At 40.0% G+C, this 19256-nt stretch overlaps 1 protein-coding gene across 1 annotated transcript; it reads right to left on the bottom strand.

The window, feature by feature from the left end:
• Nucleotides 1–9704: 9704 nt before the first annotated feature.
• Nucleotides 9705–11265, bottom strand: LOC134859056 (uncharacterized). The gene is made up of 2 exons (XM_063875348.1): nucleotides 10894–11265; nucleotides 9705–10702 (listed from the first exon to the last, which is right to left on the bottom strand). The coding sequence occupies exons 1-2, from the start codon at nucleotides 11219–11221 to the stop codon at nucleotides 10005–10007; spliced, it is 1026 nt and encodes a 341-aa protein (XP_063731418.1). The 5' UTR covers nucleotides 11222–11265; the 3' UTR covers nucleotides 9705–10004.
• Nucleotides 11266–19256: the final 7991 nt, after the last annotated feature.

Below are 19256 nucleotides of genomic sequence, written 5' to 3'. Positions count from 1 at the left end.
CATTCAATTTGAGATAACACTACCCAGTAGAAATGTAAACTAAGTATCTAAGTGAAGAGTCTGAAGTGAGTCAAAACATTGTTGTTTTTGTACCTTCAAAGTTCATATCTAGACAGCATCTTACATCTTTGTAAATTGCTTTTAGAATGAGGTCTGTGCTAGAATTTCACACAACTTTTTAGTCGGTTTAGGCGAGGCGTGGTACCTCTGTCGTGCAGGCCGCTGCATATGATGCAGATAAAATTGGGCATCAGGCTTACAATAATACCGGAATTTTGTCATTGCTCCAGTTAGATCACACCATACATTTTATAAATATACACACTTGAGCCCAGTGAATTCTCCAGACATTTAGCAGCTTTAACTAGGGAGCTGGCAGGGTAAAGAGTGTTTGATGATTTGAACATTTGTGTTCTCACACACAGCTCCTCAGGGTAATGTCCATTTGATTTCAGGGTAGCAGTTCATGTGTGACAGGGGCTTATGACATCGCATCTAGCCTGCGGCTGGTGCTGCAAGCAAGCAGTTGTTTGAGAAAGTACTTATTTGTGATTCCTGTTGTTGTTGTTTCGATGCTTAAATGTAATTTACCAAAAAACAATTCATATTCTGAGATTGCTTGTTTCACCGTGTTTTACAAAGACACTGTAAGGTTTGGTGTTGAATTGGTCAAAGAAAAACACTTTGAATCAACTCATCCTGTGCATTCACATTGTTTTAACTTGTTTTAAACCGCTCACTTCAGCTTTAAGGAATGAAAGCATAGCTGTGTGAGAAATTGTTTGGGGGGGGGGTTGGGGATTGCAGATGTATCGCCATGAAAAAACACTTCTCTACTGCGGTGAGGGCAATTCAATTTGTCACAGTCCAAGGAGTCCTTTCCGCCTCTGACCATTCCTGTATTCCCCATCCTCCTGAGCCATTGCAGCAGAATTAGATATGCATCATGGGTGCAGCAATGGTCGTCATAAAATGAAATCCAGGTCATACACAGTTTATGTAAATTCAGCTCCTCTGTCCCGAAGCAGGCTGAAGTCGGTCTTAAGCATTTGGTTACAGGAAACATGGTCCAAAAATCTCATGGTTTCTGATGAATATCTTGCGACCCTGTTAAGCATAAATAGCATAAATATTTGGAAGACTTTCCTTCATGACCTAATAATGGAGGAGTGCAATCTTATATAACTGTATTGAGTGTCTTTAAAGCAGCACTAATCAATATATTAACTGGACTACTTTATGAATTACTACATATTACTATAATTAATGAGTACCTAGTAAAGAGGATGCTTTTGGGGGTTCTACCTTTCTTGTAGTGGGATATATACTACACTATATATATATATATATAATATATATGTATACTATATATTGTGCATGTAAATAGTCAGCAAAGGCTAAAATTCTAAAGTCTAGAGGAAGTGTCTCTTCCACACACTACTTCTGTAACATAGTGACATCACAATGTACCGCTCGTGCGTCTATTGGTTAGCTCACCAACACATTGTACGTGTAAGCTGAAGTGGAGGGACATTTCCAAGACATTTCTTTCAAAGCAGCTCACCAATCACTACAGCCTGGGCTCTGGCTTCAGACGGAGTGTGAAATGAAGATATTTCTGAACAGTAAAGCATGGACACATGTCACAGTAGAGGCACAAAATACTTACACGAACCTGAAAATGAGCAGAATACTGTGTGTCCTCTAAATTAATTAAATAAATGCAGCAACTGGGAAATTAACAACATGGCCGAAATCAATGAGTCAACAGTTTAAATCCTTTTGAATGTTTCAGATGTAGCTGCAGCACAGAAAAACGCTGTCAGCAGCAGAGCCATTTTCTTCTTATCAAGTAGCCTGCTGGTCTGTTATGATGTGCAGGCATGGCGGTAATCTGCTGCCAGTGCCCTGCGGTGCAAACACACGCCTTCAGGGAACTTCATCCTCACCTCACTCTGTGTGTTGCCTTCAACTCTGTTTCTCTTTCATGAACACATGGAATCAAGAAATGAAAGTACTGTGACCTTTAAATTCGGACTTTCATGTTGACATATATAATATAATAAAAATAATCATAATAAAATCATAATAGCTACATTTAAACAAGACAGACAAACTTGTGCACTATGAACTTGACATCAAATCATCATTTTGAAAACAAAAGCAAAACTGTGGGAAGATGGCAAAAAAAAACCGTTCCATTAGCTTGCTATGGCTTAGACATCTTCTTCTGTATGCGACTGGGTTGTAATTGGACAAGTGTGTGTGTGTGTGTGTGTGTGTGTGTGTGTGTGTGTGTGTGTGTGTGTGTGTGTGTGTGTGTGTGTGTGTGTGTGTGTGTGTGTGTGTGTGTGTGTGTCTGTGTGTCTGTGTGTGAGTGTGTGTGTGTGTGTGTGCGTGCGTGCGTGCGTGCGTGCAGTGTGTGCGTGCGTGCGTGTGTGTGTGCGTGCGTGCGTGTGTGTGTCCGTGCTCATTAGAAGCATGTGCCTATAGGCAGCTAGAGAGCTAGTGTCCCTATCAGTTGTCTCGCGGCTCCTTCCTCTGCTTGTGGAAATTACCAGCTCCTATAGAGTTTAATGAAGGAGGAAGATCATGGGAGGAAAAGAAGGGGACAGAAATGAAAGCCATGGCGGCAAATGAGATCCTAACCAGGACCAAAGGCTTGGAAAAAGAAGAGAATGCTGAGAAATGTGGCTTTCGCTGTCACTGACCACAATCACCCATCTACAATGGAAACAGCAATGCTAAAAGAAAAATGTCTGATTCGGCTGAGCTAGCTCATTAGTAAGTGGTCCGAGTTGCCATGGCTACATATTTCCTCTCACGCTGGTACAGAACGTACATGCTGGTTGGCCAATAGCTGTAATCCTTGCGATGACTTCCAGTGCAAATTTTGCTCAAGACAAAGAGGTGTGTAGGTTTCCAGTCACCACTTATTAAGTCCCTTAGGGGTCTCTGTGGCTTTAAGGTTGACGCACTGAAGGTTTGACATTGTGTTTAAAAGCATGAGTTCTTAGCTATTAGCATGAGGCTAAAAGGCTTCATAGATAACAATTGTTTCTCTTGCTGTTCTATTCCTCCCCCTTCTGCTGCTGTGGCTTCCTCACTGACATTGTCCTTGAGAGACTGTACTCCCCTCACACACACAACCCCTACCCATCCAGCACTTTCACACACATTCACACATCTACTTTCAACCAAGAAAAAAACAAAGCTGCTAAGAAAGCTGCTGGAATCACCGAAGAGTGAGAGAGAAATGAGAATTCAAGCATAATTTCAACTGATGTCTGGGTTCAGGACTGATCTACTTCCAGGCAGAGATGCAGAGATGCAGCATTGCAGCTAGACTGGACGCTTTAGTGCTTTCACTTCACCTTTGATGGCATTTTCCTGTAAAGCTTTCTGTGGAGCAAATCGTGAATAAGTATTAAGTTACTTCTCATTATTATATTATATCATTCTCAAAATACATTTATCCCAGGGGGAAATTATGTTTGTGACAGTTGCTCCATATTAGAATATAATAAATATATATTTATGCAAACATAAGTTGAAATGTGTAATAAAAGTCCTTTTATGGGACTCAGTGTCTTAGGCAGAGGAAGGAGACTCATGGTGAAGACATGATGAAGGTCTCAGTGTAATCCCTGTTGTTGAAAAAGTTACCGCAACAGTCCCGAAACCATTGATGGAAACGTTGATGTCACATATATCCTGGTGCAGCCATGTTTTCGTAAAGCACATTAATCGGCATCTGCAGATATTCTGCCTGACACCTGGCTACCTACGTTAGCTTGTCCCTTTTATTAGCCAGTGATCTTTTCCATGATAGAGAGGGGAGACAGAGCTTTATCTCCTCTTCTCCATCAATCTGGACCCATTTCTCCAACTTTGTCCCTTCGGTTTACCCTGTGTCCTCCATGTCCTTCTCCAGATTTCAGTGAGGATAGCCATTGTTCTGACCACTATGCTAGCTGGTTTTGACATGATCAGCTGTCCCTGGAATAAACAAGGTGTCTACTGCTGCCGCACAACATTGTTTGATTGATTTAATTCCTCACAAAGATCATAAGAAAATGAACTAGCATATATAAAACATTTTTAAAATGATAGCTTCATCAACTTTCACACTCCAGCAGTCCTCCGTCCTTCTCAAATGTATAAAAAGGGAAAAAGAAATGTTTCAGATTATTTAAAAACAAAACAAATAAGTATGATATGAATATTACAAATTAATGAAAAATTATGTGCAATATGTCCTATATATAATATGTTGTATTGTTTGAGGAGCTCAGGGCTTACGATGTTCATTCCCATATCTAAACTGTAGTTGCTGTGCATGTGAAAATAAAGCCTTTGAATCCAATTTGAATTTTAATCTATATCAAAGTGGTAGAGCTGTGCTGTTTTTAAAGATTCAGCATTCACCATAAATTAGCAGAATATACATAGCAATGTGCCAGGTTTCAGTATGAAATATGGGGAATTCAAATATAAATTTGAGCACAAACTGGTTGGATTAATGGGTCAAAATTTTAGTCAGGAAAATCTGTTTTGTTGTACAAGGTGGATACAGATGTAGGTGGAACATCATAAGAGAAATATGCATCATTTCCCATCTAAATGATATACCATTATCATAATGGTAATTCTTCCATCCTACGCACAAACAGATCCGATTCAGAAAGACAATTCTGTGTTCACCTCTGAGGGATCAATCTTGCCTTCTGCAATATTAATTCATGATTCACGACAAAAGGGCCTCAGCTGCAGCAATGATTACAAATTATCCTTGTGGTGTTTCACGATTGTATCTCAAGGCAATGACTCAGAGGTTTGACCTATACTTAGACAGGTACATTGAAATACTGATGAAAGCAATTAATTTGCCTCTGTCACCTCAAATAATATCTTTCCTATGTGCGCATTCGTTATTCACACAATTTGCAGGCTGGTAAACAAATAAAAATGTACTGTATCTGTATTACTATCATAGAAAGCACTTTCTCTTTGAGCACCATGGATGTGGAATATTGATTTCTGGGTTACAAACCCAGAGGAACGGAGGAACAAATTCTCAAATTAGAAAGGACCCAGCTGCATCTACTACCAATTTGTGTTGTATCTCCCATCCTGGTACTGCAGCTATAGATGAGAGTAACACATGGGTCACTTCCGGGCGAAATAACAGCCCCGCCCACTTTTTGGGGAAAACATTTCCTGTCATTTGAATGGCGGTCAATACAGACTCTGAAGTTTTCGGCAATCACATCAAATAATTCAGATAACCGCGCTTTTGTTTATCTACAAGAAGCCAAATTATGGTGGTCAGACAGGCAATTTATTAAAAAAATGTGAATGGAGATTAATGATCTGCGTCGATTTATAGTTTAATTTAAATGAATAGGGAAATGATGTCCGGTCAGTCTGTTGGAGGATGAGTGGCAGGCAGCAGGCTTACACTGAAACTGAGATTTCTGGATGAGTTTATTTTACCCTCTTTTTTTCTGTAGAGGAAGTAAAGAAACCGTAACTCTGGATTTATTTGTTGTTTGAGGTGCAATATATGACAGCCGGGAAGAGCCTCATAGTTCCCTATTGATTTATATTGAACTATAAATCATTTTTTAATAGTTTGCCTGTCCGACCATCATAATTGGATTTCTGAGATTAGATCAAAAATGCTGCGGTTATCTTGATTTTTTTGATGTGATTGCTGGAAACTTCAGAATCTGTATTGACCGCCATTCAAATGAAAGTGAATGTTTTCCCCCAAAAGTGTAATTTCACCAGGAAGTGACGTAGGTGTTACTCTCATCTATGCCTGGTCAGTTAAATGTCAGTCGTTCTCTGCTAATAAGTTTGTGTTTGACACTTAAGTCAGAAATCCAAGTAGCCTGCCTGTGAACTTACTTTCACTCCCTTTTTGGTCTTCGTTTTCTTTCCAGCTGTATCTGTAAACTTAGCTGAACCAACTTGTGTTCTGATGAAGTGTTGACCATGGTGAAAGAATAACTCATTTTCTGAATCTTCTGCTCTCAGAATTCTTATCAATGAAAAAATGCTGGGTCAAAGTATAAACGTGTCTGGAAGTACCAAGCGGAAAAGGTAAGAAGAAGATCTGCTCATCTCATCTTAAATATGTTGCTCCTCGTCTTTGTGTGGTTCAGAGCTGCGTTTGAAGTCTGTGATCCTCATCTGGCATCAGTTTGCTGATGCCAGATGAGGTCTTTCGCAGTTCAGCAAGGAATAAGACCGCAAAGGGGGAGGTTTGGACGCTTCTTTGATGGCGGAATCATTGGGTCTGTGATGTTGGATGTACCTGAAAATCCACCAATAATTGTATCTATATTTCACATCACAGACAGGCTTATTTTCTTTTGGTCTCATCATATTTCCCTCTGATTGTCCCTCTGTACAGTCTTTCTTCTCTTCCTCCCTCAGCAAATTTCATGATTTTCATCAATTTGATTACAGATATTAAACATCTGCTGCTAGCTGTCTGATATATTAACCATCAAATGTGTTGAAACCCAGCAACCAGTCACCAAAAAAGGTTATTTTGGCTTTTGTTACATTAGATTGCGTTTGTATGAATGGTTGAATACTGACTTTGAGGACTTATTAAGATTAGATTAAGCACTTTTTAAGATGCAGTCCATTTGCAGTCCATAAGTGCAATAAACCATGGAGATACTAATTCAGAACAGCAGGGAACATAATCATACATTTGCTTCAAACAACTCTTCAATTGCTGGTGCATTAGTTTTAAAATACACTCAAAGATTTATCTTATCTTAATGTGTTTTCCACCATTTTGGAGCCAGTAGCACCTGGGTCCAACTCTGTAAGGCAAGGCAAGGAGATTTTATTTATATAGCACCTTTCAACAAAAGGGAATTCAGCATGGTTTACAAAAATGAAAACATTTAAAGCAATAACAAATAGTACAGAATTGTATTAAAATTAATTAAAAAGCAAAGAGAATAAAATAGACATATAACAAGCCAATAAAGGAAAACAATTAAGAGCATTAAGAAATAATTTGCTCCCACACATGCATGTGGCTTAGTATTCTTGGACCCCATCTGAAGTCACTTAGGTAGAAAAGGTATTTTAGTATTTCTACCATCACTTAGGCAATAGTGACTTTATACTATTTTGTTAAGACAGAAAACAAAGTGCGCGTGGGGACTGTAACCCCAATCCACGTAGGGGACTCGCACCACTTTGAATCTAACCCCAATATTCCCACTTCGGGGACTCTAACCCTGCATGGACAACGTTCTTCAAGTCTTGATAAAAAACAGCCACTTGAATGTTAGGGAAACAATTAATCAGCGCTTATAGAATAACACACAAAATATATGAATAAATTTACAACACAGTGTAACATCTGTATGACACAGGTATAATATACACCAATAGAAGTTACAGTGCAGTGTAACATATGAATAGTTCAATTAAAAGCAGTGGCAAGAAGAAAAGTCTTCGGCTTGGATTTTAAGTAGCAGGCCAAATGGACAAAGCGCAAATGCTGGGGTGTATGGTTGATCTATGTCCTGGATGTAGGAAGAACCGGATACAGTCACAGCATGGTAGGCCATTACTAGTGTCTTGAAGCTGATTTTGGCAGCCAGTGCAGGGACCTGAGGATTTATGTGGAATTTATTAAGAATGAATATTTTCCGTGTGGCCACCCACTTCTGAGACTGATTGGAAGAAATTAGCTGTCTCTTGGATAAGATGTCAGACAGCCACATTCAGGCGTTCAATAACTATAATCAAATGGTTGAAAGAGTCCCCATCAGAAAAAGCACTAAGTGCAGGGAGGAGGAAGGAAGATTGTACATAGGAACGATCAGAGGAAAAAATAATGTGAGGAGTCTCAGAGACATTAAGCTGTCTCTCATTTGAAGTATGGTAGATTTTATTGGTGGAGGCCTTGCTTAGAGAAATCAAACCTCACAGGTTTGTGTTTCTGTGAATGGATAAGATGGATTTGCAGTCTTGTCTTGGAAACACACCAAACATCCAAAGAATCAGCCATCAAAGAAGCATCCAAACCTCCTCTGGGGTCTTATTCCTCCTAGATGTGCAGTGAGAACTCATCGGCATCAGCAAACTGATTCCTAATTAGAATAAAAGTCAAAGACTTCAAACACATCTCTGATGCACAAAAAAGTTGAGATCTTCTGTTAACCTTTTCTAATTGGTACGTTTACACTTTGACCCAGTATTTTGTTTCATTAGAAATAATGAATGATTACCTGTTAAAGGGGCTTTCTGAATCTGGAAGAGCTGGCGTTATCGCTGCCAGATTTTGCACCCCCTCTTTAGATTTTGGCCAGGATGGTCATAATCTTACCAAAATCACACCGGAGTTAGTTATTCCCCTGTAGTTTAAGCAAACAAAAGCAATTTACTCTGAGCCTAACAGGCCAAAAATATCTATCAGGTAAAATATTAAACAAATAAGATATAATGAGTTTTTGGGGAATACAGAAGAAAATATCCTTGTGGTCTTTGTGAATGATTGTTAAGCAAACAAAGGTTAAATGATCATAAAATGAACAAAGACAGGAAAACGTGTACAATTTTGCATTACCATATATATTTTTTTAACCTCCATGGTTTTTGTTTTCTGTGAGGATTTACTTTTCTCCGAATCAACCTTGGTCACATACCAGCTTAGGGATATCAGGGACAGCGTTTCCAGTGATTTAGGTATTTATCTATACTGTAACTAAAACTCAACACTGGCATCAGTTTGTCTGACAGTCTAGCATTTCCGTTATAATTGCTCCTTGAATGTTTTTATTTTTATTGGCTGTAAAATTATCCAAATTGTTATCGAAACCCCACTTGTTGCAGAAATACAGTTTGTTCTAACATGCAGGTAATATTGGTAGATATAGACTCAGTTAGATGTTGACAGAGGTGTCACTTTCCCCTTTTAAGCCTTAAATCTGAAAATAGTTGATCTGTGTTTGTTTGTGCTTATTAATTATTTAGGCTAACCATCCTGGAGCTGACCTAGGTCCACAATTAACCTGACCAAGACACAGCCACAGGTCTGTTTTCAATATGATGAGATAAGCCGGATCAGATGGCCTCTAACTGTCACCACACTCTGACTGTTACCTGCTTCCACCCCCCACATGTCTATACGTTTTCAGGGCCTGGTAGGGTTTCTACTGAATGGGAATGGAAGTCTGAGGATGTCTTTTCATCCTCTATCATCAGCTCCACCACAGGCCAGCTCCGTCATATCAAATGGCAGAATGGTGTCTATTCGGGCCATTACAGGAAACTCTACTCTTGACCAATGGCAGGCTGCTGCCTCTTTATCCTCATGTTGTCATTCATATCTGTTGCAGGTAAACTAAAGATTGGACTTTCTCTCTGCATCAAAGACAAAAACAAATAAAATGATATAACATTGAATCTAAACAGTTCTGATTGTGAAAGCAATAATGATATGCTTGGGAGTAGAAGAAGAAAAACACAAACTTTATTAATCCCTCGAGAGGAATTTCAACTTTCACCGTAATTTACACATTACAACCCGAATACAAACATGCACAAACAGGAAATATAGGACATATAAAGATGCCCTAACGGAAAGGTGTCGAAAAGACACATGGTAATGCACACCAAGCAGTTATTTAGTATTAAGTACTTAAATTCTCACGGTGTGGGGAAATTGGACCCAAGTGCAGTAGGAACCAAAGGGGACCCAAGGGTACGGTCGAATATTCAGTATATCTTAGGAGGGTTCCTAACGGAGCGAAATGACCCGGAAGTACCCAAGTGGCCGCTACGATAAGAGCTGTTCAAATTCTAGATGATAGGAAAGGAGCTTTGAAACTTCCTCTATTCACCCTATTACGCCCCGCCCATTTTTAACGGCTTTTTTCTTCCGCTTTGTGTATGATCTTCCGGTCAGCTAGTTCCGGTTAGCTAGTGTAACCTAACCTTTAGTGTGACCTTTAAGATGGATGTTACCTGGGCAGAGACAAGCGATGCTGTTCGAACATGATAAGGCCACAAGGTGCAATTGCTACCAGGAACTTGATGGTATTTTGTCCATAGTAGTGGCTGTAAGACTCCCCTCTGGAATCAAGGTTGTGGGGCTTCTGAAGGGGCGTTTCAGAGCAGTCGATGACACAGGTGGTTAATGAATAATGCTCTTTGAAACACTGTGGCATTGTTGCCCTAATAGTCTCCCTGGGTAGCCAAGGGATGTAAAGCCGCATCCTCTCCTCCATGACCTCTAACCAGAAAGAAATTACCTTGCTGACAAAGGGCTGTGACACCTGAAACCTCTCTGCGATGTCTTGTTGAAGTAGGTTCAGACGAAGCTTCATGAGAGTCATTAAGACCTGATCCCACGGATGAATATGAGAGCTGTTAGAGAAATCACGGGTTAGGTCATCAGCCAAAGAGGTGAAAGCATCCAGATGCAACCCAGTGTAAAGTAGGCTCAGGTTGTCATTTCGCACAAGCTCTTGATATTTTGCAGTGCTCGCTGAGCACTGGGTTGCCTGGTCACACAGCAGAGGTTGGTGAAGTAAAGGTCTTGCAGCATAGTTGTGATCGGTCATGCATTGATCCTCCCACTGCGTTCCGATGTCGCGATGTCCATCACCCTCCGGCTCGAGCTCAGGCTCAGCCTCAGCAGCATTGCTGGTTGATGCCTCTATGAAAACAATGACTCAGTTAAAACTAAGATGTATCCGTGTTGTCATGGCTTAACTAAGGTTAACACTATTTTGAAAACATTTACTCCTAAACTACAATCGTTTAAAACGGTGTTGACAAGCAGTCGATAACAGAATGTTACCACAGCTACTAACTCGCGTTATGGCAAAGTATGTTCTGAGAACTTACCTGATTGCCTAACAAGCTGTCGTCGCGGACGTCGCACCGGAGCTTCATACCCAAGCCATTTCTCGGGATACGGGTGTTGGGTAGTAGGTCTACCATCCACAAAATGAAACGAACAGACATAGGGTCTTTTTGGAGTTTTTTTTAAGTGAAGTGCCCTCAGCCAAAGACGCCGGTCTTCCTCAACGCTAGGAGGCGGATATAGATGAAACGATGGCCCACAGCATTCAATTCGCTTCTTCCCGTGAGTAAAACACTCTTGCTGAAGAGACAATCTTCTTTTTCTCCAATTGTTATGGCAACCACGGACTGCACAAATTATACTCGTCATTTTACCTGACTTCTTTTTGCCCTTGCTTTTAATGTTAGCGAACGCCTCAGTTGTTCCACCGGAAGTACTAGCACAAAATAAACAAGATGGCTCCGCCCTTGTAACCATGGAGAATAGGGTGAATAACCTCCTTTAGCTTTAGCAAACACTGGACATTCCTTTACAAAAGGAAAGGAGAAAATGCTGTCCCACAATGCCTTGCGGCTGCAACATTTACCGTGACACAATATTCGGCGGTTCACGGAAACAGCCGATCGTGACGAGAAATGTGTTTCATGAAAGTTACGGTGCTTATTAAAACGTATGCCGTAACTTGCTGAAGTGCTTTGTTTTGAACTTTCAGCTCTAAATTAATCAAAAGGAGAAATATGAATGTTACTTTTTTACTGAAATGATCAAATAAAATCCACATTTCAGTGTTTACTGAGCTGTGTGGGGTTACTGAAACGTTTTAAAACATGTTTGAATTTTGATATACAAAATGATAGGTTAAGGCATAACTACTTTATTATAAATACATTTGTATTTATTTAAAAATATTTCATCTAATCATACGTATTGGGATTCATGTGGGTTAATACGTGTGGACCGGAGGGTGAGAGTGACAAGCATAGGTTTCACTCTCCTTTTTTATTTCAATTCCACCCTTTGTAATGAAGAATATATGTCTCACTTTTCTCCTCGTTCATAAAGCATAAAACAACACCATCAGAGAGCACGGTGCAGAGTACATGCGCTTTCAGTAGTCCGCTTTATAGAGACTGTAGTTCCCCACAGCAGAAGCACATTAATAACGTCCTTCATCATGAATACGTGGGATAGTGTAAGTGCAGTCGGATTCTCAAAGCACCACAGTCTCTTTTCCTAAGTCCTTTTCAATCGTCCTATCCACTATTCCTTAACCCTGTGACGTTTCACACAAAGGTCAAGGAATAGTAGATAGGAATAGACGATATAGGAGCTGATTTTTTCACTATTTGACCGTACCTTAAGACTAAATACACAAGGGTAATCACTAGACAAGACACAGCTGGAGAGGGGAGGAGAAACACAGGGGCAACAGGTGAACACAATGACACACTCAGGCACAGGGGGGAAACTCAAGACAGGAAGTGAAACTAAACATGATCCAAGAGGGGGAAACATCTCAAAATAAAACAGGAAACAACAAACACAAAACAAGGATCATGACGAAGTATGAAGTATGATGTAATTTTGATCCATGCAGGGATTTGTAACTATCAGTTCTTGAGGCAATTCTCACGGACTGAGCTACTGTCGCCCCAAGGTTTTAAGGGTCGCTATAGAATTCTGCCAGTTAACCGGCAGACTTTGATGGTGTTCTGCAGGTGGTTTTAGTTCATTATACTGATGGAGTGGAACCAGCAGTTGAAGACAATTTTATGAGGCCCTCAATGTAGGAGTAATCGCTGTGATATTTCTCCACAATCTCGTGTTGTGTGCCAATTTGTACACTTGCCTTAGTGCACTGCTATGTTGTACACTGATAATACGTATGCAGTGCATGAATTTCTACCAGCTATTGTTTCCCCATAACACACGCTTGATGTGCCCTCACCAGATTTGACAACGCTGCTGTTAGCAAGCTACCTAGCAACGGCAGCTTGTGGTTACAATACAGACTGCTCAATTAACCTTGTAAAATTAACAGTGGTTTCTTTTTGACACCAATATAGTGGTATGTTAACTAAATAGTGAAAAATACCAACTTTTGTTTGTATAGTGCAGTATTTACCAGAGAAGACACAATTGCGGCTGGTCAGAAAACATACGTAACACATCCAAGATGGCTGCCAGGATGAGAAGTGTCACTGTCCACCTTTCCACACTAAACTTTATCACCGTTATGATTGCACCACCCATGTGCACTGCATTGGGCCTTACAATGGGACACACCTATGTATGCACTCAAAATAGCAAGGTACAGGAGATTGCTAATTGACCCAGCATCAGCTTTCCATGGAGAGTGATAATACCTGTTGACCAAGTTTATTCTGCTTGTTGGAGAAGGTCACCACCATCTCCTTGGTCTTATCTCATTAAGATCAAGGCAAAAGCTGTCTCGCCACTCTACAAACTCAATCTGTGGTTCTGTGATGGGTCTGTCATCAACATACATGACCAGAAGACAGTTTGGCTTGGTGCATCCATCTGTGTAAATCAGGGGTGGCCAACCCGCGGCTCTCGAGCCGCATGCGGCTCTTTGCCCAGTCTCATGCGGCTCCTCAATGCACATCCTGCAGTACAGGAGGCGGGTTCTACTGAACTCGCGATGTGACAGTGAAGGGAGAGATCTGCTTCTGAACGTCGAAAATAAAACTCAGATAAAACCGTAATAACTCAATACAAAGTTGTCAAATCAAAACGGTAATACTTTGCAGTTATAGTTGTGTGTGAGAGGGCCTGATCTTGGAAAGCTGGCCACCGACACAGAAGGACTCCCTGAGTTGCTGAATCGCGATAACGAAATAAATACGAGAGAAAGTGCATCTCTGTCAGCAGAGCTTCTGCCAGTCACAGGGTAAAAGTTCAGATTGTTATCATGAGAGGATAATTAACTAAAATACACTTCATTTAAATAACTGTCATGAGGCAGTATGTGAACCAACCTTAGTCATGCGTTTGTTTTAAATACAAACATTTAAATATTGTAAGCCAGATTTGTAAAGGATTGCTCAAGGCAATGAATGCCAACTTAGTTCAAAGAAGCAACATGCAGTAATATAAAAGTAGTTTTCACATGATTAGGTGAGAGTGTGTGTGAGACAGTGCACACAATCTTAATGGCTGAAAAACTGGCCTCTGGTCTTAATACTTTCTGTCAATGTCATGGTGTGTGACATTTACAAGAGGTCTGGCTGACTGTGTGACAGAGTGTGTCTGTCTGTGTGACAGAGTGTGTCTCTATTGGAGTGTGTGACTTTGAGTGTGTGTGTCTGTGTGTCAATTATTGTACATTTTTAGATTTTCATTTTCTATGTGTGAGAGATAGAGAGGGGCACAGAGGAATAGAGTGAGGGAGCACACCAGTGGCGAAGCTATACCTATTTTAGGTGAACTTCAGCCCACCTAAAAAAAATTAAATCCCACCCATGAACATTTTGAAATTGAAAGAAAATGTATATATATATTTTTGATGTCTCACATTAGTGTTGAGAGTTCTGCCCCCTCCCCTTACCAAGACCACACAGTTGTATTGTGTAGCCTCTTAATTTTGCTCTTAAAGTGCACCAGAAGCATGCAACTCACTTTAAAGTGTTTTTAAAAATCTGCCCGGGGAAGCATGCCCCCGGGCCCCCCTAGAGGATGTGAAGTCCACCCCACTCACACTTCAAAACTAGCTAGGGCCCTGGAGCACACAGAAAGGGTGAAAGCAAAAGAGAAACGGCACGAGAGAAGTGGGCGGACATACATCCACGATGTGTGTATGATGTGGCTCTTTGCCACAACACAGTCAAATAATTGTCTCTTCGTCTCTGACTGGTTGCCACCCCTGGTGTAGATGATAAAGTGCATTGACGAGAAGACACAGTATCTTCTGTTTGGGGCCTATTTATGGTGTCTATAATGAATTCTTTATCATCATCGCCCCCCCCCCCCCCCCTCTGCAACAGTATGCAATCTGAAGTCCCTCTATCTTTGAGTCCGTTGCCTTGGTGATAGGATCCTTGATTACCGTCTCCATAGTGTTCCATTAATGACATTGAGTTATGGGATTTACTGTTTCCACAGCTGGGGGTGTTTGCTGCTGGCTATTGAGCTAACAGCAGCAAACACATACCTCTTATATTATATCGCTTGCTGAAACAAGCAACATGACAAAATAATTAAATAAATACAAAAGTATTTTTTTACGATTTAGTGTTCCTACAGTTTCAGAGTGCAGTTCAATTACACATTAAACTAGCAAGTAGACAACTTTGCTAACTCATCGAAACATAAATCATTGCAAGACATTGCAAGATAGCTAATATTAATTACTAGTCAAACAGCAGGAAGGCCAGCTCAGTGTCCTGTAGCCTTTTACAGCTACAGTCAATTAGCGATGTTACTATGGCAACAAGTAATGCTTTCTGTTCATCAGCACAATGGTTGTGAAGAGGTAATGTTGTCTATTGCTACATGGGTTGAATACAGAGGACATGGGATGTTAGAGACACCTTTGAAATGAATGAAAGAAGTAGCAGAAAATGTAACAAATACATTTTATTGCTGAGCTTTTAGTAAACTATTTTTGGGGGTGAGTGACATATTGTGTAATGGATTTTTCTCTTGCCACTCGATCCAAGATTTAGCTTCTGCTCGATGGCACCCCTATTTTTAAGAACCCATCATTCAAGATGGCTATCTTTGGGTAAAATAAATTAGGGGAAGCTTTAACATGCAGAGCCCGATGAGTAAAATGATAGTGGCAGCTACAGTACTTGGTAATTAAGAGTAATTAGCAAACTCCCACTCAATTTTCTACATGTGGGATGTAAATATATGGGATTACTCAGTATTTGTAGCATGTACTGTATACACGGTTCTCACTGCACAGTCAATGATATGTAAACACAGTTAGACACAAATAACTACAGGCTACATTTTTGAAAGACAAATGCTCAGGAGTGGAAGCCTTCATGTCTCTTCCCATTGTTTCCTCCAATGAGCCATACAACGCACTACTGCTCAATAGCTAATCACGTTGTGCAACACAATACTATTGACCTATTACCTTGAGTAATGTAAACACACTGTTTTGGGTCATTATAGTGGTATCATTAGACCTTTCATTCAATAGTCAATTAAGATTAAAGGGGACTTTATTGGAACGTCTCAAGCAAAAATAAATGTTTCTATCAACTGGTATGGAAACGTTAAACACAGATACAGTGGAGTTTCATTTGAAGTAGAAGCTACAGGCTATACACTTATAACATTTGACCATCACCAATGCCTATGAAAATTGTTAGCTTTTTAAATCAGGCTGGGTTATGTTGCGATTACCCTCAGTTTGGCCCGACACAAAGAGCTGTTGCTAAATTCAATTTGGCTAACCATCCCCGGGCCTTAACTCCCTACGTTATTAAAGTACATCAACAACTATGTGCTTTAGCTTATTATAGCATACTTTTTGTAATGTTTCCTTAGTTTTCATGTTGATTTATTAGTTTCAGTGTCAGTAACTAGGCATGTTTCAGAAAAAGCCTTGAGCAGGGTGCTTTAGATGCAAATGACGCGGTCCATCATGATGAATGGGATGTTGTGATTGCTTAACCTGCATAAAGTAATGTAGATTGGCATTAATTATGCATATCAATTATGGAATTGGAATAGCTTGGTTTTAAATAGCCACAGTTTGTCCCACCACCACTGCAGCTTTTACATTTGCACATACCTCTTCGTAAATCAAGTCTTTAATATACACTTATTATGATAATGTGCACATGCCAGTGTGTGTGCTGGAAACATCAATCCAATTATTGTGATGAGGACGACCACCAGTTGTTTAGGAATCAGCATTTCTTTTTGCGACAGCCAAGGACATTGGAGATGACACAGTGTCTGCAAAGCTGTTATATAATACTGACAACTGCAGAAAAGTTAGCCTGAGATATACAAGAGCACTCTTTGCAGATTTGGAAGGCAGAGCTTAACTGCTATGAGAGACAAAGCGGTGAGGAGCTGAGCAGAAAAAGACAGCTGACACTGACAGGTCCCACTGGATTTGTGTGTGGTTAACGCTTAATGTCTACAGGCATCTTACACGGATAACAAAGATAAAAGTAACTCTGTGACAGTTTTGGTATCCACTGGGAAATGAGTGAGTCATTGTTCCGCTTTTGCGCAGAAGATGTTTGATGTATTCTTTATTCACTTTGTTTACAGGATGGGAATATTGGTCTTTAGACAGGTTTAGTGACTAATAGCATAGCAAATCTTTACAGGTGTATAGTTGTGTGGCGTAGTCTGGTTAAGGGGTCAAACAGGCCACTACTCTGGCGATACCATAGCATTATGATACGGTGGTTACGATTCAATATATTGTAATATACTACAATATTTCCTCATCTATTTTTTATTTTGAATATAAATGCAGTTAGGAAGTGTGCGTAAAATATGCGCAATTGTTTAGGGTTTTTATTAAATGAGTTAAAGAGCCCTATTATGCTTTTGGGGGTTTTCCCCTTCCTGTAGTGTGTTACATAGGTTTTTGTGCATGTCAATGGTCTGCAAAGGCTAAAATCCCTTTGTTCCTGTGCGTTTATCTCCCACACATTTTGAACATTAAGGCATGAAGACATGTCACAGTAGAAGCACAAATTACAAATATGAACCTGAGAATTAGTCTTATTTAATCTTTGCATATAAATAGTAAATTAAGAATCAACACCGTGTTTTTAAAAAATCGATACAGTATCACAAAACATAACATCACCACACAATACTATTTCAAGATCAATTTTTTTTTAAGTAAGTTGCATATTTGAAATGATCTATGCATCTCTTTGCCTGCGTGGCTTGAAAATACTCGCCGCAATACCAGACACCGAACTGATAACAAACCCCTTTTGGATGTGTGCCTCCACTGTGGGGGAGAAGCTGGGGATGGGACCTCCAGGGGAGAAAAAGCATCCAAAAATACCTGAACTACTCCTCTGTGGCTCTGAACGCTGTAGACCTCCAGTCAATGCTAACCTTTTTATGCGACTCGGAATATGGAAATACAATTTAGATTTGTAATCTTGAACTCTGATGTATCACACATACACACATCTGTCCTATCCAATTACTGCAGGATGAAGATATTGTTTACTTTAATGAATTATTCATAACTTAATTAAGGTGCTCTATAAAAGTCAGCGGGTTAATTCTAGAGTCCGCTTCTCTGAATCCCTTTAGCAGATCATTTCTTAAACTCAGCTGACATCATTGATTAAAATAGTTCTGTTGCTTTGTGCAGGGGCAGAATTGGGCCACCAACCTGCCACTCACTATGACTGCAATTTAATTATGGCTGTCCTCCCAGCTGTACTTGTAATTTGGCTTGGATGTCATGAAACATTAAAACACAATAATTAATCTTGTTTTGAAGGAAATTAAGGACATTGTCTCGCCACATTCTAACAACATGTGGACACGAATAAGGGATAATGTACAGCGAGGCAGTCATTAATGAAAAAAGAACATCGACAGGGTGAGCAGGATCCCAAAGCGAAGCAGCAACCAACGACCTGACTCACAATGTTGATAGAAAATCGTTTCAATGATTTAAAAAAATATTGTACTGCTGCTGCTTGGAAAAAATAGTCCCTTCCACAGCATACCAATGTCGGGAACTGCGACAACAGCTACGTAACTTAAAATGACGGCAGCACTGATCGAGGTTTCTGTCCAAGTCTGTTCACCTTTTCATTTCCATTAACCAGTCTTTAAACACTGCAAAGCCAATACCTTTTCCCTTTAGTGTTTACTTCCTGTCTGTCTTTTTCAGCCGATTTCTCTGACGTCCAGCGCTCTGTCTTTTAGCCTCTTTCCTTCTCTAGTGCTCTTTTTCTTTTCTATCCTGGGGACACTTTAGCCACCATGAATCCAACGTTTCCTGCTCTCCACAAATATAAAAATGAATATTCAAAAAGTATCCCATAGTTTTTCTTGATTGAGGAAATTGTATGTTGGTTGTCCACAGATGATATTAAATTGACCAGACTGTTTTCTGCGGATTGATATCACATTGATCAGAGCATCCTCCTTAGCAACGGTCTGGTATCCTTAGCACCAGTCTGCTAGCGAAAAATAGCATACCTCTAGAATGTCCAAATTCTCCAATCATAATCTAGTAATCAACTAAACCGTGTAATAATTTGCCATAATGTTAATCTATTCTTCAGTTATAACTGGATATTTGGAAATCTGAGATTTAATAACTTTAACAAACTTTTTATTGACCTAGAATATCCTAGAAGGCATATTTTAAATGCAATAGACTCAAATGTTCAAACATTAATATTCCTGACAGACAGTAGAATCT

Source organism: Eleginops maclovinus, chromosome 22, assembly GCF_036324505.1.
Source record: "Eleginops maclovinus isolate JMC-PN-2008 ecotype Puerto Natales chromosome 22, JC_Emac_rtc_rv5, whole genome shotgun sequence".
In the NCBI taxonomy this organism is placed as follows: Eukaryota; Metazoa; Chordata; class Actinopteri; order Perciformes; family Eleginopidae; genus Eleginops; species Eleginops maclovinus.
Note: the sequence above shows the minus strand (reverse complement) of the source record. Positions and strands in the feature narration are given on the sequence as shown.

Excerpts from the sequence above, each read along its gene's own strand:
- LOC134859056 (XM_063875348.1), bottom strand. The coding sequence starts at position 11,221 with ATGACGAGTATAATTTGTGCAGTCCGTGGTTGCCATAACAATTGGAGA. Across the intron at positions 10,703-10,893 it reads ACAGCTTGTTAGGCAATCAG|AGGCATCAACCAGCAATGCT; the intron begins GTAAGTTCTCAG and ends TTGTTTTCATAG.